The following is a 22,174-nucleotide window of genomic DNA, read 5'->3' as shown; positions in this document are numbered from 1 at the left end:
TTGTGATTAGAGATGAAGAAAGCATTTCTCCATAGAACACAATGGGAGAATAGAGAAAAGTAGTTATGATGAATATGCTCATGTCTAATGACGACTTACCTTCTTGGGAATCCTTCAGTTTGTTGTTCAGGTCTTCCTTCTCATTGGCCAAATTGGCCACATCGGTAGTTAGTGTTTTGTTGGCTTCCTCAAGCTAAGGAAGAAAGACACACAAGATGAGACACTGTGAAAGTAATGTAAAATAGTAATACAAAACAATATAAATGTGGAAGGTTTAAAGCAGTATTTGGTTAGCTCTTGTAGGGGATAAGTGTCTGACTGCTAGGGCACAGGATAACCATCGGGTCATACCCTGTAGAGCCCCCTTGAAATGGGCCGAGCGGCTGGTCGAAGTTGATCGCTTTTTATATGCAAGCGCTAACCTAGGCTGTCTCAGACGCTCCCATAGAAATGAATAAGGAAGCAGAACGCTTTTCTGTCCAACCTCCCCATCCATTTCAGGGGAGCTCCACAAGGTACAGGGCCCCCATTCTCATGATCAGTGGGGGTCCCAGCAGTAGGACCCCCACAGATCTGATGGTTAGCCCTTATTCTGTGGACAGGGGATAACTTGTTATAACCAGAATACACCTTTATGTTCTCGGCCATTTTGGCCTCAAGGACGAGACACGTTTTCTCGCTTTTCCCATCTCTGCATTGCAGTAGGTATCTTTGTTATTTTTGCACATTAGGTGTTGCTTTTTGAGGAATTTTTTTTCTACGTGTGGCATTTCAGAATACATGTGCTTTAGTGTTTGTTATTACAGACCTGTACTGATCACCTGTTTCGGGCTGCTGCAGTGTCACCTAGTGCATGGAGCAGAAGAAGAAGTCTCTGTACTGAAACAGAGTCCCCAGTCACTGGAATAGGAGCAGAGCAGCAGTACCCAGGAATGGCCCTAGACAGAATACTGTGTCGCCATACAGTCACCGGTGCCACAGCCACCCGAAAGTGGGTGTCGGACCCCCACCAATCTGATACCGATGACCTATCTGGAGGACAGGTCATTAATATCTGTGGCCGGGAAAAAAACTTTTTATTATTATTTTTCTTTTTTAAAGTGGTTGTCTCACGTCAGCAAGTGGCATTTTTTTACGTAGAGAAAGTGAATACAAGGCACTTACAAATGCATTGTGATTGTCCGTATGGCTTCCTTTGCTGGCGTAATTCATTGTTCCATCACATTATACACTGCTCGTTTACATGGTTATGACCACTCTGCAATCCATCAGTGGTGGTCATGCTTGCACACTATAGGAAAAATCTCAGGCCTTTCAAGTGGCCGGGACCCCGGGAGTGCGCATAAGCTGGTGCTTTTTCCTATAGTGTGCAAGCACGGCCACTGCTGATGGATTGCAGGGTTGCCATAACCATGGAAACAAGCAGTGTATAATATGATGGAAAAATGAATCCAGCCAGCAAAGGAGGCAATATGGATAACAATACATTAGTAAGTGCCTTGTATTACTTTTCTCTACATAATAAATGCTATTTGCTGAAGTATATATAAGCCATATAAGTTGTCACCAGGATTTATTTGGTGATGGAAGTAACAATCAAGCTTAAATTTACCGATTTTTATACTTTTAAAAGAAACCCAATTGTAATAATCTAGATATAGCAAGATTAAAATGATCAAGTGAGGTTGTCCATCCTGGGCATGAGACAGCAGTAATTCTAGAACTTCAGTGGGTTCCCTGAAAAAATTACCAGTTCTATACTGTAACTAAATATGCCCCGTAACCAATCCCCCATCGACGTACAGAACTAATGGTGGCATATTTCTCGGCAAGCTCTTGTTTATGACGAGCCATCATCTCCTTGATCTCCAGCTCTTTCATGATCTTCTCTTTCTCCAGGTCAGAGTACTGCTCCTCAGCAATGGAGCGTGCCAGCTGTTCAGAGTCCGCCTTAGTCAATGTGATCTCAAGCTGAGCAGCCAGAGAGTCCCTGGAAACACACAAAAAATAAAGACGACTTAGTTGGTAAAGCGGCACTCCGGAATAAGGAGAAGGCAGTAGGTTTGCCATAAGGAAATATATGTCATTGCAGCGAACCAAGAAGATGTTTTCCCCCTTGTCCATGAAATAAGAAGAGTGACAAACCATCGTAGATTTTTTTTGGGCACGCTCTTCACATGACAAAGGGAAGGGAGGAGATTTCTCAAAACTGGTGTAAAGGAAACTGACTTAGTTGCCTAAAGCAACCAGATTCCACCTTTCATTTTCCAAAGGAGCTCTGAAAAATGAAAGGAGGAATCTGATTGGTTGCTATGGGCAGCTGAGCCAGTTCTACTTTACATCAGCTTTGATAAATTTCCCAAGGTCTATAGTCACAACTAGCCTTGAGCGAATCGAGCTTTGGATCAGAGATCCAAAGTCGATTCTTTAAAAAAAACTTTGTTTGTAATGCTGGTTCAGTAAAGCATTAGGGCTCCTGCACATAAACGTAATTTTTTTTCCTGTGTGGCCCATATGAGGAACCATTCACTTCGATGGGTCCACAAAAAAACCTGAAATGACTGCGTATGCATGCAATTTCCGTATGTCTGCATGGCCGTTCCACAAAGAAGATAGAACGTGTCCTATTCTTGTCCATTTTGCAGACAAGGCTAGGCATTGTTACAATGGATCCGCAAAAAAAAAAAAAAAAAATGATGCAATATGGATGTCACAAGGACGTCATCCATATTTTTTGCGGATCCATGTTTTGCTGACCACAAAATACATACAGCCTTAAAAATGTATGGGCTGAAATTGCACGAGGCTTTGGTGAATGACTTCGGTATTCCTATCTGCATATTTAAAAACATTTTAAAATAGGAATACAAAGTCGCCTTTGGTAGCGAGGTAAACCCCCCCCCCAGTACCAAAGCAGACTTCGGATTCCTATTTTTAATTTTTTTTTTTATACGCGATAGGAATACCGAAGTCATTCACAATCTGAAGCCCGATCCACTCGAGCCTAGTCACAACCATTTTTTTAAATCTTAAAAAGTAAAATTAAAAAAGTAAAAGCAAGTTAAATAGGTATTCAGTACACCGGCAACGCGCTTGTTCAGCGGGTAATCGGTGGCACCTTTACACTGCCAGATTATCGCTAACAAGCACTGATACGAAGTAGGTCTGGTGTAAAGGGGCCTTAGCGCAGATCCTTGTGGTACCCCGCTGCTGACTTTGGTGGAAAGACCAGACATAACGTTAGTTAATATTTAGTCATATCTCAGACTTTACATACATTATTAGTCATCAGCAGGAATAGTTCAGTGGGTGGAAACCAACAGCCTCATCCAAGTCTGGTATCTCCATGACTCACCTCTCATCCTGGAGCTCCTGAACCTTCTGTTGCATCTCCTTGTAAAGTTTCCCTTGGTCTTCACACTCCTCCTTCAGTTCTCGCACCTGGGTCTTGTACAAGGTCTATACATGGAATCAGAATAAACCAGAATTTAGATTCTGTGAGAATAGTGTCCATCACCTATAAGGCTACTTTCACATTAGTGTTTTCAGTTCCGCTATTGCGATCAGTCATAGGATCTCAATAGTGAAAGAAAACGCTTCCGTTTTGTCCCCGTTCATTGTCAATTGTGCATATTAATTGCCTTTAACTTTTTTATTTTTCTTTCTATGTAGCTGTATAAGGGCTTGTTTTTTATGGGACAAGTCGGGTTAAAGGTGCCATTTTGGGGTACATATAACTTTTTTAACTGTTTCGGGGAGGGGGGGGGGTAATAATATATAATAATATATATATATATTTTTTCCTTCTATGGAGCCGTGTGAGGGTTTGATTTGCATGGGATGACGCCTACTTTTCATTGGTATGATTTTGAGGTACATAATACTTTTTAACAGCTTTTTATTTGTTTTGTTTTTTTGGTGGCAAATAAGTAGCAATTCTGGCTTTTTTTTTCACCGTACAGGATAAATTACATGATAATTGTGTAATGCAGGTCGTTTCGGATGCAGCGATACCAAAATATGTGGAGGGGATTTTATTTTTGCTATTTTTTTTTCCAATGGAAAAACTGTATATTTTTTTTAAAATTGTATTTTATTTAAACTTTTTTTAAACTATTTTACTAGACTTTTTTTTTTTTTTAACAGAGAAAATTACAAAACTTTTTTCTGCACATTATAACTTTAACAATAATTACATTTCTCCTTTTTACCCCAAAACTCCCCCGCCCCCCCCCCCCTTCCTTGCGATGTGTCTGCTATCCCCTCCGTCCCCTAGGACAGAGCAAGGGTAACGGTGGGGTGTCAGGGAAAAGACCTAGGTTCTCCAAATCCCCCTATATCTTTTTCCATTTCTCCTCAATATTTCTCTGTTTAAATAAGATTTTTTTCATAACTCTTAATCTTATTAACCAGATTTAGCCATACACACACACACTAGGAGTAATTTGTGAAAACCGAGCTCGGGTGATTAACAATCTCGCCCAAAAAAAGTATTTTCCTCAGAAGAGTCCTTTTATACTTATCACAATTAATTTGGGAAAGTTCACTCCGGAATCCAGCATTCCACCGTAAATGGAATCACCGTTTTCAATTTTTGGGTAATAAGTTGGTCTATTGCCTCCCAATATTCTGTTAATTGTATACAAGACCAAAACATGTGCAAAAAAAAATTAGCCCCAAGTCAATCACATCGAGGACAATTGGACGTACCCCTCAACCCACATTTATTAAGCCGTACCGGTGTGACATCTAATGTATAATATCAAATTGAACCAAAACATGATTAAAATTGTGTGACCCTGCTCTTAAGGTAGTCATTATTTTCCCCCAGCCACCTGGCTGGATCCTTAAAGCCGATCCCCAAGCGCCATTTGTCCGGGGGAACGTAAAGCATTAAACAGTGCATCAAGAAAAAAACATATAAAGTTGAGAAATTTTAAACTTCTGCCCCAGGTTTCCCATCAAATCATTCAAAAGAGTAGAAGCGTCTATCTGTAACAAAAATGTCCCCTTTACACTACCAAGTGTCAAACGTAACTGTAAATATGGAAACCACGATAAATTCATTATAAACGCTTGGTGTCAACTCCAAAACAGGAAGTACATCTCCATTACTCACCATTTGTGCAACGTATAAAATATAATTTTTGTGCCAATACTTATGTTCAGCTAAACCATCCAACTCCTGTAAAGTGATAATTATCCCAAAAGGGCGTACAATGAAGAGACCCCCTTATGCCCAACCAATCTCTAACCGTGCGCCTCGTCTTAGTAAATAACTTTCTAGCTTCCCTATAATCCTGCTGAACTCTGGACAATAACCCAGACTCCAATACTGTAAACATATTATCACATGTAGATCTCCTCAGCAATTTCCTACAAAGTAGACTTTCCTCCCAGTGATGATAAAGCCATAGCTGAGAAGCTATAAAATAGCCCTTAAAATAGGGAAGGTCCAACCCTCCCTGTTCCTACGGCTTGTAAAGATATTCCAGTGTGAGCCTCACCCGCTTTCTTCCCCACAGCAGATCATTAATAATTCTCCCAATTAACTTATAGAACTTATCCTCAATCCACAATGGGGAATTCCTAAGAACATAGAGGAGTTGGGGTAATATCACCATCTTAAGGGTCCATTCACACGTCTGCAAGCATTTTGCGGTCTGCAAAACACAGACACCGGCCATGTGCGTTCCGCATTTAGCCGGTATTTTAACAGAAATGCCTTTTTATGTCCGTGTCAGAGGGCAAGAATAGGACATGTTCTATTTTTTTGCAGAACAGAAGTCCGGATGCGGACAGCACACTGTGTGCTGTCCGCATCTTTTCCGGCACAATTAAAAATTAATGGGTCCGGATCCTCTCCGCAACGTTGTGGAATGGATCCGGATCGATTGCGCGGATGTGTCAATGGACCCTAACCAGGGATATTCTGTCAGCTCTAGATAGAGGAAGTCGAAGCCATATAAGTCACTTTGGACCTCAACTTGCTTATCAACGGAATCAGATTTAGATGTAAAAAATCTTCAACTTTAGGGGATATGATCATACCCAAATATTCAAATGAATCAGAAATTCTAAGTAAACTCAAGAGCCCCTCAATAGAGTATTCTGGTCTACCCACAGGCATAAGCATTGGTTAATATCAAAGCCCGAGACGGCACCAAAGGCATTCACTATTTGAATACATTTGGGAAGTGAGGTATCAGTATGATTTATAAAAAAACAACACATCATCCGCATACAGAGAGATGCGGTCCTCTATTCCTAGTACCCCAAACCCCTGAATCCCAGAGTTCCGCCTAATTCTAGCAGCGAGGGGCTCAATGTAAATATCACATAATAATGGAGAGAATGGACAACCTTGACGGGTACCTCTACTCAAAGAGAAGCTCTCCGTCAGGCTCCCATTGATATTCAATCTTGCAATAGGGGACTTATACAGTAGCTTAATCATATCTATAAATCTACTACCAAATCCCATCTTTCCCAAAACCTTCCAAAGGAATCTCCACTCCACCCAGTCACACACCTTAGAGCGAGAGACCCCCCGAAGGACTGTATGTGAACAGACGATGCATGTTATAGTGAGTGCCCTTATTAGGAATAAAACCATTTTGATCCGGCTGTATACCTGACGTAATAACCTTGGATAGTCTTGTAGCCAGAATTCTTGAAAGAAGCTTCATATCTGTATTCAATAAGGAAATAGGCCCATATGACCCCATATCTAGGGGGCCCTTGCCCTTTTTCAATATTGGTATTATTCCAGCCTCTGTCATTGACTCTGGAAGGCTACCCTCCTCAAATGATCCTAAAACAACCCTCAGTAAACGAGGGAGGATAGTCTCCCCATATCTACAATAGAAATCATATGGGAGTCCATCTAACCCGGGGGAAGAATTCCCCACACATGCCCTCAGTGCAGCCTCTAATTCCTCTAGAGAGAGATCCAAATCCAGAAACTCCCTCCGAGTATCAGTAAGACCTGGAGGAGAAACAGAATCCAAATATGAATTCATCTCTTCATCTGATATAAGCCTTAGGCTACTTTCACACTAGCGCTTGATCGGATCCGTTCTGAACGGATCCGATCATATTAATGCAGATGGAGGCTCCGTTCAGTACGGATCCGTCTGCATTAATAACTTTAAAAAAATTCGCAAGTGCGCAAGTAGCCTGCGCGGATCCGTTCAGACTTTCAATGTAAAGTCAATGGGGGACGGATCCGCTTGAAGATTGAGCCATATGGTGACATCTTCAAGCGGATCCGTTCCCATTGACTTACATTGTAAGTCTGAACGGATCCGCACGCCTCCGCACGGCCAGGCGGACACCCGAACGCTGCAAGCAGCGTTCAGCTGTCCGCCTGTCCGTGCGGAGGCGAGTGGAGCGGAGGCTGAACGCCGCCAGACTGATGCAGTCTGAGTGGATCCGCATCCATTCAGACTGCATCAGGGCTGGACGGAGGCGTTCGGGTCCGCTCGTGCGCTCCTTCAAACGGAGCTCACGAGCGGACCGACGAACGCTAGTGTGAAAGTAGCCTTATCTGAATTAAATAATTCTGAAAAATGCTTCAAAAAGATTCCTTTCATACCCTCTTGTTCTTCAATAATTACACCTTCAGCAGACTGAATATTAACTATTTGTTTTGTTCTTGATCAGAGATCACCCTCGCCAAGAGTTCCCTGGTCTCCCTGCTTCAGAGAAGTATTCTTGTCCCTGTCTCTGCTGGGCCTTTTCCAAGAGAAAATCGGCACATGCCTGGTTTACGCTCTGCATAGTTCCCCTATTTCTAAAGCCACTTCTTTCTTACCGTATCCCTTTCTTAAATTTGGAATATCACTAACAAAAATTCCCCTCATAAAGGCCTTGAATGCGTCCCATACTATCCCCAAAAGTGCCTCATCTCCTGTTTGACCAATTCATGAGTATCCCTACCCATTATAAAAATCCAGTGGGGGTTCAATCTAAATAAAGGTCTTACTTTATAGTCGTTGGATGGATTCTGGTTTTTCATGAACTATTTTTAAAGAATACAATAATTAACAAAAAAATAGTTTTTTTTGGGAGGGTAGATTTTGATTATTAAATTAATTTCACCTATTTGTCTTCGGATATGGGATTTGAAGATGTGATTGTTTCCTCCCTAATATAATACTATGAAATACTTCATATTTGAAAGCAGTGATTGGCTGCAGTGGCCGATTATTTTCGATGTGATGACATTGCTGCAGCCTCAATGGAAAAGCTCCTTTAAATGGCTGGGATCGGAGTTATGTCTAATCCGGGTCATTGAAATGTGCACAGCTCCAGTGTCCATGCCATCAGGGAGCCGAGCTGCAGTACCCAAGCATGGCCACAACACAGTATGGTGCTGTGATCTTCTGCCTTCCTATACAGTCTACTTCTTGGAACTGTGACTGCAAGTAACAGCTCAGTGGTGGTGATCGGGATTGGACCCCCCACTGATCTGATATTGGTGACCTATGGATAGGCCATTTAATATCTTAGTCCCAGAAATCGCTTTAAAATAGTTTTTTTTTTGTATATTTACATTTTATCTATTGCCTGCAGCCTTCCTCCTGAACCAGAAGATTCATACCTGCTCTGCACTGCCTCCAAGTGATGGACCCCACAATGTTTACATCAGGCGGTGCATGGGCAAGGTCCCATGCTCCGTTGCAGCCATTGACTGGCTTCAGTGATGACGTGCTGCTTGTGGCCACATTACCACTGAAGACAGTCATTGGCTGCAATGGAGCATGGGACAGTGTGGGGTCCAGAAGATAGAGACAGTGGAGGCAGCACAGAGGACTGGACCAGCAGGGAGCAGGTAAGCATGAATCTTCGGTTTTAGAAAATGCCTTTAAGACATATTATGGTCAGAACACCACAGTCTAGACGTTCTAAGGGAAAATAAAGAATGGACATGCTTACAGAGAAATACTGCTCAGCCTCCAGCTGGTCTTGAAGTTCCTTCATCTGACCATCTGCGTCTTGACGTTCTCTGCAGAAGAAAAAAAAAAATGGTAGTACGGTCAATATTTCTCCTTTTGGTAACAAATAGCATTTGCAGCCTTGCTGTGAGCTTAGGAGTCCAGAGGGCGGAGTGACTCACTAATTGACAGCCTTCCCAGTATGACTGGGCATACAAGGATAGCCAACTGTCACTGATTAGGACTGTCCACTGGACTCCTAAGCAAGGCTTCAAATGAATATATTACAAAGTCACACTGAATCCTTAAATAGTCAGCTTTGTGGACTCCGACAAGGACTCTTACTTGCGCAGCTCGCTGTTCTGTTTTTCTAGGCTCGCTCTGATCTCGGTCAAGTGGTTGATCTCCTGCTTCAGCTGCTTCTCTGACATCTTTAGACTGTTCACCTGTTGAAGCTGCATCTTTAAGTCATTCTGGGTCAGGCTGCGTTTCTGGGTCTCCTGTTCAGTTTTTAAGGTAAGGTTTTTAACCTAAGAACCAAAAAATAAAAAAGGAAAATGGAAGCAGCACGTAAAACACATCAATTATACATACAAGTCAAACCGGGCCACCTCTCTACGAAAGATGGACACCCTTGAAAACTACCCCTCCTCTTCCTCTTAGGCATTGAAACAGTGTGATAGCTACAACTTACATCTTCCAGGAGTTTGTCCTTCAGGGTCTCCAGCTCATTAATCTTCTGCTTGGCTTGCTTCAGGTCACAGTCCAGCATGGAGCATTGCTTCTCTGCCTGCAGCAAGTTGTTCTCCAGTCTTTGCTTGGACAACCTCTCCTCCTGCAGTTTCCTCTCCATATCTGCAGGTGACATAAGGTCCCGTTATCACATGCCACAAGGAAATGGAACAAACAATAGTAAAGAACAGTTCAACAAATCCAATGCCGTGGAAGAGACGTGTCCATTTTATCATGCCTGGAAATGACATGTCAACAACTGGTGGACACGTCATATTCAATCAATAAATTTAATTCTGTGTGGATTAGTCTTTTAATACATTTTTAAAGCAGTTTTTTTTTTTTTTTATTATACGGGGGTCCAAATCATGCATAGGGATACATTTCTCTCTACACCACATATTTATCGTGCTGGCAGGGAATAGCCCCTGCATAGCAACATAAAGGTGTGGCATGGGCCCAGGAGCTGAGCCTGCACCATCAGCAGTAGAGTCAGCTATAACATACAGCTGACACCCTGCTGCAATGGCCAGGACTGGAACCAACTCTGATTTGGCTATTTAACCCCTTAGATCCTGTGGTCTACTTAGATGGTGCTCTCTCTGTAAACCCAGCATTGACACCGTGGTCTGCCAAGGATGTGAGAGTATTTGGCCATGCCTATGGCACGGCCTTATATTAAAGGAAGCACTCGTACAAGTGCTGCCTTCTCTCCAAACAGTTGATCGTCCGGAACTCCCGCCAATCTGATATTGCTGACCTATCCTGAGGATAGGTCATCAATATAAGAAAAATGGGCAACCCTTTTTAGGGGGTTAAAAACATAACATGTTGATTATCCGTGGTCACCACTAGAGGGAGCTTACTGCATACTGTGCTACTGCGGAGTTGAGCTTACAACAGGATGCAGTAACCTAATCACAGACACTATAAAAAAGAAAAAGGGTCCCCCGATCACACTGAACTATGCTTTATACTGAAGAACTGCTGCGTCTCAGAGAAAAGGAAAAAAAAAAATGTTTTAATTAAGCTGGGTACAGGAAGAGGGGTCTGTTGGGTGGCTCCCCTCTGGCTTCTCCCCAGCCGACTTTGCTTGATTGACAGGTCTCCCCCTTTGAAATGCTGATGGGCTTTACAGCAGGCAGTTTGAAGGCAGCGCTGCCTACTATATCAGGGTGCCAGTAAATACAGAGATCAGAAAAGGTCTCATTTTACGCCCAAAAGACTTATTTCTAATTATATTCATGGCCGCAGCTATAACTTATACCTGGACCTGCTCGCCCCCCTTTGTTTTTCTGGTGCAGTCCTAGGATTCGGACAGACGCAGTAATTAGGACAGAGGAGGGTATATCATATGGTAAAAAAAGAGTGACACAATGTTAGGGGTTAATTAAAATAATTGGTAATTAAAAGGCAAATTTAAAGTAGAAAAACCCATGGAGAAAAAAACCCAAATTCCTTCTGAGTACCCAGCGGCCTGGCGACTGTATGGCTCCTCTCTCTAGATGCCAGGCCTGGGGGCTGCAGACTGTGGTCTGTGTTTACTTTGGCTCAGGTATAGTTGGACCTTTGTCTCCTAAATCCAGCGTGTGTGGGGTCCGGTGGTGGCAGAGACGCCCGGAATAAGCCCTACGTGTACCGTGCAGGAAGAATCCAGGCCTGACTTCATTTGACCTCTTCCAGCCCCCCGGAGACTGAAGCGAGCAGAGATTCCTGTGGCCGGCTTTACGTTGACTTGTAATGGCATGCTGTGCGTCACAGGTATGGCATTGCAACCATGTGCTCATATAATGCGGTCTTTCAAGGGCAACCATTTAACCCTTGCATGTCTGGAGGGAGCTACATTGCTCAAATGAACCCGCGGCGGCATATACAGATAAGGCAGCGTTCATAATATTACATATGCAGGTCATTGACACAAAGGAGGAGAAATGACTATAAACAACTTAAGGGCTCGTTCACACAAACGTTTTTTGCGTTACTTACACAGTCCGTATACATTCCGTTTCCGTATTTCCGTCTTTCAGTTCCGTTGAAAGATAAAACTTATCCTAATATTGCCCGCAAATCAAGTTCCATGGCTCCATTCAAGTCAATGGATCCGCAAAAAAAAATAAAAATGGAACACATATGGAATGTACTCCGTATGTCTCCCGTATCCGTTTCATTTTTGCGGAACAATCTATTGAAAATGTTATGCCCATCCCAATTTTTCCTATGTAATTACTGTATATACCATACAGAAAAACGGAACAGAAGCACTACAGAAAAAACACACAAGAAAAACGGAAAAACAGGCCCGGGAAAAATGGCCCGCAAAACACTGAAACAGACATACGGTCGTGTGAACGAGCCCTAAAGGGCGTCTTTCATCATGATCAACCCCATTTAACAAGGTATATAACATGGTAGGGTTGATGCTGCTGGTTAGAACGATACTTGTCTTGGGAAAATCTGTTATGGCATTTCTGAGAGGTGTGGTCTAGACCCCCCCCCCCATGCTGGCCACATCCCTCTGTGCACTGAAGCCCTCATTTGCATAAATAATATTTTCTTGGAACACTGAAACCTATTTTCACAAGATCGATATATCATAGTAATCAGCAGGATCAACCTTACTAGGATGTAGGCCTGACTTAATAGGGCTGAGCCTGCTGACAGGTTTTCTCAGGACTTCCCTACTGATGACCTATCCTTAGGATAGGTGATCGTTAGTTTGGTGGGCGTCTGAATCCCAGCACCCCGACAATCAGCTGTTTTGCGGCACCAGAACCAGGCACTGAAACTACACAGCTCCGTACACGGTGCAGCAGCCGCGTCTGGTCACTGCAGCACCGCTCCTCATTTTTCAATGTTCTAATGTTGCAAAAAGATAACTGTAATCCAGTTTATGTCCACAGCTCCTATGCAATGCCACGTGCCTCCACAGTAGCCTAGTACAAACCCTATGGAGCCCGATTTTGCAGTCACAATCCCGTCTGGACGTCAATATAACTGCAGGGTCGGACCGCACAGGGTACGTTTGCCCCACCTTTTAAGCAAACCCATAGGTCCACGCGTGAGCTGGATACAGCTGGATATTTCATGTAGACTGAAGTTGCTTCATTTTAGATGCACGTTAACAATAAAAATTGGTTGGTGAGGTTGTAATAAACTTTTCAGAACTGGATCTACTAGTACAAACACTACTGCAAAGCGTGAACGCAGCCTAAAGTGATAGTCACGCGTGGCAGATTTGATGCAGAAATATATCTGGATGGAGTCGTTTCTGAAGCAAGCGCATGGATTTCTGCAACACCCATTCAGGTGTGAGGGATCCACACACAACAGCCAGCCATGTAGGAACTTGACCTGACCAAGTCCTGTTGGGGGTCTTGTCTAGAAGACCATGATGTGGATATATGCCTACGGGACTGATACACCTAGCAGCTTCTCTACCTTTCATGGCTTCAGACTTGGTCTCTTCAATAGACTGATAGATCTTGTTCTTGTCAGCCAGGCGTGCCTTGGTGGCCTTATGTTCTGCTTCTTCCTTCTCCACGTTCTGCTGCAGAGCCTTCAGCTTGTACGTCATGTCGATCTCCAGGTTATTTTTTTCCTACGATGATATGAATTGGTAAAACATGCAATAGTCTGGAGACTAGAAGGACATCTTAGGTCAGTGATGGGCAAACTGCGGCTCTCCAGCTGTTGCAGAACTACAACTCCCAGCATGCAAAGACTGCCTACAGCTTTCAGCCTACAGCAGGGCATGGTGGGAATTGTAGTTTTGCAACAGCTGGAGAGCCGCAGTTTGCCTATCACTGCCTTAGGTCCACACCAACCGTACCAAGGTAGTCTAGACAACCCAGATTTGTTCTATGGACCAATCTTAGGCCTCATACACACAAAAGACCAATTTTTGCAGTCCACAAACCTCACAACCGCAAAGTAAGGATACCGTACACGTGACGTCTGAATTTTTTGTAGGCCTATTGACTTCAATGGGTCCGTGCACCAAGTTTTGCAGACCAGAAAAGAACATTTTTTATAATCCGCCGTATGTCCGTTCCGCTAATTACAGAACATGTCCTCAGGTCTGCCATATGCAGTGCACGAACACACTGACGTTAATGGTCAGCAAAAAAAATACAGATGGCAGACAGACGGTATCCCACTTTGCGGATCACCACAAAGTTAATTTCATCGTGTGCATGAGGTCTGGAATGAATGATATCGCAGCTTACTAAGTACAGTGCCATCCATTGGATAGTGGCTGTGCTTGGTATCGCAGTTCAGCCGCACTGAACGGGACTGAGCTGCGCCGAGGCCATGTGAGCAATAAAAGTGACATCACAAGCCTAGGAAGGGGCTGTTGCACTCAGCGCAGCACAATGCCCTCTACAGACAGATGATTGCCAGGGATTCCGGGAGTCAGACCCCTGCTGATCTGATACTGATAACTGTTCCTGTGGACAGGTCAACAACAGCTAAATCTCGGAAAACCCCTTTAACCTATATCAAATGCATCTGGACATCCTAAGCACGCCTCGGGTGATTTCATACATCACTTAGAAGGGCAGCCAGATAGGTGGGTGCAGTCCTCCCACAAAAGCCCCCTCCCCCCCAAATCATCTGGTGGACTCTGCTAGCGCACTGTGTACTAGACCAGGGATGGCCAACCTGTGGCTCTCCAGCTGTTGCAAAACTACAACTGCCAGCATGCCCAGACTGCCTATAGCTATCAGCCTACAGCAGGGCATTGTGGGAATTGTAGTTTTACAACAGCTGAAAATCCACAGGCTGGCCATTCCTGTACTAGACAATGCCTTCCAATAGGGGGCTCCTGACTGATAACTGCTGATCAATAGGAGATGCAGCACCAAGAGCCACAACCATCTTTTAATTGAACATTAGTCATGAAGCTGTTATCCAGCATTCTCAGGACAAGTCCTCACCTTCTCCAGGGCAGCTAGCCTCTCCTGTAGATGCCTCTTCTCAGACTCTGCACGTGTAAGAAAGTCCTTTCCTTTCTTAACGTCATCTTCTAGTACAGATATCCTGCCTGCAAATAGCGCACAACATGCATTGGATGGGTATAAACACTGTAGTATATGACATGCAACCCTACGGGTTCTATAGACAGTCATACCTTGAAGGTCACTAATAATCTCCGATCCCTGCGTCCGGTCCCTCTTTTCAGATTCCAGGGCTGATTGCAGGTTGATGTAGTCCTTCTCGAGCTTCAGCTTGGCATTTTCCAGCATACAAGTTTTGTCCTGCAGCTCTCGGTTATTGGTTTCCAGCTGCTGGATCTGCTTGGACATCTCGTTTTGAGTCTTCCGTAACCGGGCTGCTGTGTCCGACTCTGTACGTAGGAGGGCGTTGGCTTCATCCAGCTATAGAACAGAAATGTGTTTGGTCGGGGCCCTGCACACTTACACAAAGGAAGCTGAACATTGCTTATACTTACTTGTCTTTGGAGCTGGTTCATTTTCTCGTTGGAGATCTGGGAATTTTGGTTCCTTTTCTTCAAGTCTTCAAGTTGATCCTTCAGACTGTTCACTGAAGAAAAACACAAGTCATACAGTGGTTGGTTTTCCCGTACTGCAGACAACATTAAAACTTTAAAAGCAGATCGCAATCCAGGTAGTGAAGGACCAATTTTCCTCCTCCAACCCCTTTAAAGAGGTTTTCCGAGAGCTAGCTATTGATATCTTATCCTCAGGATAGGTCATCAATATCAGATCCGCGGGTGTCGGACGCTAAGGTCTGATTTAAAGGTCCATATTAAAAATCATAAGTCGCAACACACGGACAACTTTTTTAAAACAGCAGTGAGGTTCGTATGGGGCATGGACCTGCTAGTCACCGAAGACAACTGGGATAAAAATAGCTCATGCCCCGAGTTTCCATGCAGAAAAACGGAGGCGTGAATAGCATCATTTAGTCCCATCGGTCTGCGTCCTGTCCCTTGTACACACAGACAACGTATATGGTGTATATTACCTTTGTGTGATTTAGGCCCAAGATGCTTGCTTGGCCAATAACGAATACTCCCATCCACCTGTACGCTTGGCCAAGCATGCATGTGTTTTGTGTGGAGTAAGCTGCTAACAGATACCTCTGGCAACAGCAGCTTTTCTCCTGTTAAGAACAAAGAATCAGCCATGTTGAAATCCAACTGCCTGATCCTTGCTTCCTTCCCAACAACTGCTGTAGGTAAGGGGGGGGGACCCCAAAAACGTTCGATATTTATCTACGGTGTATGGACATTCAATGATAAACCAGGCACAGTGCTTTGTAGGACTAGCTCAGCTGAATGTAATGATACCTTTCACTAAGCGATTATAAGTACGTTTAATCCATATGCAAATGGTCAAATAAGTGCACCAAGGGCGGAGCCGAGCCACTCTGTGCACCCTTACTCCTCCTGCAACCCCCTCCCTCTCCTTCACTGACAGGGCCAGGTAAGATGACTATGCAGGAACCTGACCCCGTCAAGAAGACGAGTAAGGGACTTCCAGCTAAAGATGGAAGAGCAAGGGGGCACACAGTGGTTTGGGCCCGCCCTCAGTGCACTTACCTGCTCATTTACTTTTGGATTTAAAGTACTCTTTCTCCAGGATAAAGCATCAGATTGCCAAGTGAGCCCTATAAGACGCTTGACCTAGTATCAGTGAATATATCCAAAATGGCTGATTCATTCCCTAACCCCATCAAGTGAAGACCATCAGGAGGAACTGGCTGCTCCCCCCTCCATCCTCACTATAAGGCAGTAGAAGGAATGTATCTGGTCGGGAACAGCAGGTATCATTATATAACACAACTATCAGCTCTCTGCAGCGTCTTCTGTATTACGGGGTTTGGCGTGTGCTGAGCTCACAAACCTTCATTTTCTAAGGCTGCGTTTCTTCTCCGCCTCATTCTCCGCTTTTCTTTGGTACTCGGCGTTCTTGTGCTGTAGCAGGGCCTTCTCACACTCCAGCTGCCGGCTGGTGGACTCCAGGTTCTTCCGAGAATTTATCTGTATAAAATAATAAGGTAAAATAATCGTGAAGGACCTAGGACCTTCTACTCCACATCTTTTAACATATCCAATATCTTTTGAATCCACTTCTGCCCTTGGTTTAAAACAAGCATACTGAAAACTGTGGGGTTGTTCTGAAAAGTCTCTGTGTGAAACCACCCTAATTTATAGAACACCCAACAGCAAGATTGCTGGTACCTCGGGACTGAATGCGAAGTCAGTTTCAAGTTTGAAAATGTTTTTCCACTTAAAAAAAAAAAAGTCAGTTATGGAAGTTATTCAAAGAAGTCACGCACGACCTCGCGAATAACTAACTTCGGCTCATCGGAGCCCATATACGAGACGGATCTCTGTACAGTATTAACCAGAAGTTATGAACTAAGTGACTTCGGATGTAACTCGTTTCGCTCATCTCTAGTCATCGCCATCTGATTGGTGGGGGTCTGACTCCCGGCACCCCCGCCAATCATCTGTTTGAAGAGATGGCAGTGCTGATGTGAGTCGAACCCCCACAATCAGATATTGAAGACGTATCCTGAGGATAGGTCAACAACATCACTGGCTGCACAAACCCTTTAAGACGCCTCGACTTTCTAGTGCTGGCTTTCTTTAGAATGTCGCAATTAATTTTCACAAGACAGGTATTATTTTAATTGGCAGGAGGGTGAACCCTACCAGACTATGTCTGCTTTGAAAGGGTTGATCCTGCTGATAGGTGCTCTTTAAAGGGCCACACAGACAACTTATCCACTGTATAGCGGTAAGTGTCTGATCGGCATAGGTCCTACAGCTGAAGATCACGAGACTGGGGGCTGGGCTCCTCCGTTTGAAGGGCGGCGGTGGTCAAGCATTTGCGGTGCCGCTCCATTCAGCTTTATGCCACGGATATAGTTGGGCACTTTTACTCGGCTACCTGCGGCAGTCTCAGAGTTGAATGTCTGCAACATGGGGAGCACGGACCCCCGTTCTCGTAATTCGCGGTGGCCCCGCCAATCATTCATTTATCTCAGTGCTTACAGTGCACGACCCTTTGAGCACTCCGAGTGGACCAGCAATGATTCGGAGTGTCAGATTAACCGAATATCACATGGATTACCTGTTCATCAAGTTCCTTCATTGTCTTCTCCAGGCGGGAATTTACAGACCTAGGAAAAAGCAAAATATTTTATATGTTACTACCTAAACCTGTGCAACATTAAAATCACACTACAGCGGCGATCAGCAACCTTCGGCACTCCAGCTGTTGTGAAACTACAATTCCCAGCATGCTCCATTCATTTCCATGTGAGTTCTTAGAAGAGCAGAGAAAGTATGCATGCTGGGAGTTGTAGTTTCTCAACAGCTGAAGAGCCGGAGGTTGCACATCCCTGCACTACAGTATAGTATTCGGTCACTGACTAAACATTCTGCTGAGCTGCGGTCACTTGCTGCCTCGTACTATAGGAAATAACGATGGCAAGCTCTGTGAAGCCTTAAAGGGGTTGTCCAACCCTTTATAAGTGACGGACCGGTCATCAGTATCTGATCGGCAAGGGTCCGATACCCCGCACCTATCAGCTGTTCTGCAGTAGCTTTAGTGCTGAAACTACACACAGCTCGGTCCACTGGACAGCACTGCTCTCCTTCACTTCAATGGAAGCAGCTCCGTCTACTGCGCAACAGATGGAGAAGCTACTGTAGAACATCTGCTTGGTGGGAGAGTGGGGTCGTCTTAAAAAGGCGATCTGTCAGCAGATTTGCACCTATGACACTGGCTGACCTGTTACATGTGCACTTGTCAGCTGAAGACATCTGTGTTGGTCCCATGTTCATATGTGCCCGCATGGCTAAGAAAAACAATGTTTTATTATATGCAAATGAGCCCCTAGGAGCAACGGGGGCGTTGTCGTTACACCTAGAGACTCTGCTATCTCTGCACCTTGCGCACACTCTTCACTTTGATTGACAGGACCAGGTGTCATCACATTTACACTGCCTGGTCCTGTCAAAGTGCAGAGGGCACTGGAGTTGCAGAGAGAGCAGAGCCTCTAGGTGTAATGGTAACGCCCCCGTTGCTCCTAGAGGCTCATTTGCATATATTAAAAGTTCATTTTTCTCAGCAATGCGGACACATATGAACTTGGGACCAACACAGATGCCTTCAGCTGCCAAGTGCACATGTAACAGGTCAGCCAGTGTCATAGGTACAAATCTGCTGACAGATGTCCTTTCAAGGGGAACAGTATGTACAGTATGAGATATCGCTAGCTGCTGCATTATCAGATATCTATATAAAATGCACTTGTAAATGATAGAGAACTTTGAAGAAGAAAGCCAACAATGAATGTTACTATATATCAGTAAATATTTTTTGTTTTGTTTTTAACCGGATGAAGTTCCTAGATGGTTCTCCCTGGTCCACATTATAGGGTCCTTCTGTGCTGGACTATCAAGCTTCCTTGGATTGTTGATTAAAAGAAAATCAGCTATACGCTTCAAGCTCATTACAATGTACACAAGAATCCTTGTCAATGGTGAAATCTATGGACATAATGTAAGTCTAGAGAAACACCTGTCACTGGAAGTACTTGTGTCGCGTCAGCGAAACGTGAACTACCCGATTATACAGGAATGGAGACATCTCCACTTTCATGTAGAGGATTTAGCAATGTGAAAGTCTTACTTTGTTGTTGGGCTTGGCAGAGACACAAGGTCACCTGCCAATGGCAGTAAAGTGGCGGCATTATGCATTACGCACGCGTTCCCAATGTTTGACTATGGGGAGAAAAGTAGTGCGACAAACACAGAAATTCTGACAGTCAATGAAATTATCCCAAACCTCATGTGACCCTTTCCTTCAAAGAGATAGGGCTCATGCATACGACCATATGTATTTTGCAGTTCGCAAAACACAGATCTGCCCAAAAAAATAAATGCACACGGAATCATTTCCGTTGTTTGCGGACCCATTGAAGTGAATGGTTCCGCATATGGACCTGTAAAAAAAACAGAACAGAAACAAAATGTTCGTCTGCATGAGCCCATACACTGAGGTGGTCTGAAAGTCCTGGTAATGAAGCAATTTTAGGCTACTTTCACACTAGCGTTTGTCGGTCCGCTCGTGAGCTCCGTTTGAAGGGGCTCACGAGCGGACCCGAACGCTTCCGTCCAGCCCTGATGCAGTCTGAATGGATGCGGATCCGCTCAGACTGCATCAGTCTGGCGGCGTTCAGCCTCCGCTCCGCTCGCCTCCGCACGGACAGGCGGACAGCTGAACGCTGCTTGCAGCGTTCGGGTGTCCGCCTGGCCGTGCGGATCCGTCCAGACTTACAATGTAAGTCAATGGGGACGGATCCGTTTGAAGATGCCACAATATGGCTCAATCTTCAAGCGGATGCCGTCCCCCATTGACTTTACATTGAAAGTCTGGACGGATCCGTCCGAGGCTATTTTCACACTTAGCTTTTATATGCCAAAATAATGCAGACGGATACGTTCTGAACGGAGCCTCCGTCTGCATTATTATGATCGGATCCGTTCAGAACGGATCCGATCGAACGCTATTGTGAAAGTAGCCTTAGCCTTATACTCTCATATAAAATATGATCATCTCTCAGAGAGTCCAGGTAGTTTACCTTCTGCCTTGTAGGCCACTGTGACTGATGGTAGGGGTCTTTGAGAAAGTTACATCATCCATAATTGAAGTGTACAATTTTCCATAAGTTACTAGTAAAAGTGAACTCTCTCTGAATTCACTGATTAAATCTGTTCCATGAGAGCAGGCAGCTTTTCAGCTACACGGAGAGATCAGGTTACAGTTGCCCTTAGAAGTCTATTGAGTGAGAGGACGGAGCAGGATCAGTGGACTAGCGGATATGATGTCTTCCATACAAGGCACACAGTAAAAAGGAGATCCTGTTCCGCTATGTTTCTGTAGAACACCTTCAAGAGCAGCAGTAGCATGTACAGCACTACTGAGCAGTGTAGCTGCAAATCCAGCACTGGAGAGAGAAACTTTAGAGCCAACCGCAACATCTTTAAGTGTCTCTATCACTGTGCAGTTGCTTCCTCCTTTGGCTAGTTCCCACTTCCGGCAGAGGAACAGCCTGCCAGAGTTGACCGTATCTGGCATAGCTGGAAACTGCTATTCACCACTGGACCCCATTGACTATGATGGGATCCGGTGGAATGCACTGGTTTTCGTCCAGCCAAATCCCGGTACTTATGCTGGAAACCGGCCAGATCCTATTTTAGTCAATAGGGTCCGGCTGTGAATAGCAGTATCCGGCTATGCCGCCTACGGTGAACACCATCAGGAACAGCCTGCCGGATCAGGTAAATGGAGATGTGAAACTACCCTTCTAGAAGCTGCAACTTGATCCCTCAGAGACCTGAAAAGGTGCCTCCTTGAATTGAGCTCCGGAAAAACAAATATGAATAAATAGGAATAATGTGGACACCTGTATTTGTGCTCTACTTCATCCCTGGTTTGGACCTCATTCTGAAGTTTTTCTTGCAGCTTCTGAATAGCCTTCAGATGTTCTGCAGACTCCTACACACACAGGGAATAATGCATGTCAAGCACAAGGCACAGATAAAAATACACCAGAGCAGATTCTAATTTATAATGTTCAGGACGGATCTTAGAATAAAATATGTAAATTATGTTTTTACAAAACCGTCTGTTATTACAAGATGAAACATGATGGCTCGTAATTAATGTTGTATAATTGAACTAAGAAAGTATGAAATTGATGGACCTGTGTCTTTTTTTCAACCTAAGGCTACATTTAATTTCAAATCACACGGTTGTTTTCAGAATCATTGAAATCTCTGGGGCTATTCACAATCATTTTTGAAACAGCCAGTGAATAACGGCCATTAAAAAATAGGATATGCCCTATTTTTGCCATTTTCCCAATCAGACTGTCCCCACTGGCATCAATGGGACCGTTTTTAATGGCCACTCAGACAGGAGTGCATCCGTTATGGCTGTTAAAAAACTAGTGAACACTGGCATTTCAGGTGTTAAAATATCGTGCTGGGAGCGTCAGGTCCTTCTGCCTTTTGTGAACAATGAGTTCCCACACGTGCAAGTGGTTTACTTTTTCCAGCATAAATAAAATGGTGCACATTACTTCTGCCGGGGGGAGACTATGGGGGACATTACTTCTGCCGGGGGGAGACTATGGGGCACATTACTACTGCCGGGGGGAGACTATGGGGGACATTACTTCTGCCGGGGGGAGACTATGGGGGACATTACTTCTGCCGGGGGGAGACTATGGGGCACATTACTTACTGCCGGGGGGAGACTATGGGGCACATTACTACTGCCGGGGGGAGACTATGGGGGACATTACTTCTGCCGGGGGGAGACTATGGGGGACATTACTTCTGCCGGGGGGAGACTATGGTGCACATTACTACTGCCGGGGGGGACTATGGGAGACATTACTACTGCCGGGGGGAGACTATGGGAGACATTACTACTGCCGGGGGGAGACTATGGGGG

The 22,174-nt window shown here is 44.5% G+C and overlaps 1 protein-coding gene across 1 annotated transcript in view; it reads right to left on the bottom strand.

The window, feature by feature from the left end:
- The window catches only part of LOC122933631 (rho-associated protein kinase 2-like), a 76,204-nt gene that overhangs the window by 21,706 nt on the left and 32,324 nt on the right, over positions 1–22,174 (bottom strand). The window contains exons 10-22 of the mRNA XM_044288525.1: positions 21,120–21,211; positions 17,777–17,825; positions 16,547–16,677; positions 15,124–15,220; positions 14,803–15,049; positions 14,609–14,715; positions 13,110–13,269; positions 9,634–9,794; positions 9,285–9,469; positions 8,941–9,010; positions 3,356–3,459; positions 1,804–1,990; positions 100–193 (exon numbers count right to left, since the gene is read on the bottom strand). Of these exons, the coding sequence (XP_044144460.1) occupies positions 100–193; positions 1,804–1,990; positions 3,356–3,459; positions 8,941–9,010; positions 9,285–9,469; positions 9,634–9,794; positions 13,110–13,269; positions 14,609–14,715; positions 14,803–15,049; positions 15,124–15,220; positions 16,547–16,677; positions 17,777–17,825; positions 21,120–21,211 (1,684 nt within the window). The remainder of the gene's footprint in view (positions 1–99; positions 194–1,803; positions 1,991–3,355; positions 3,460–8,940; positions 9,011–9,284; positions 9,470–9,633; positions 9,795–13,109; positions 13,270–14,608; positions 14,716–14,802; positions 15,050–15,123; positions 15,221–16,546; positions 16,678–17,776; positions 17,826–21,119; positions 21,212–22,174) is intronic.

This window comes from Bufo gargarizans, chromosome 4, assembly GCF_014858855.1.
Source record: "Bufo gargarizans isolate SCDJY-AF-19 chromosome 4, ASM1485885v1, whole genome shotgun sequence".
In the NCBI taxonomy this organism is placed as follows: domain Eukaryota; kingdom Metazoa; phylum Chordata; class Amphibia; order Anura; family Bufonidae; genus Bufo; species Bufo gargarizans.
Note: the sequence above shows the minus strand (reverse complement) of the source record. Positions and strands in the feature narration are given on the sequence as shown.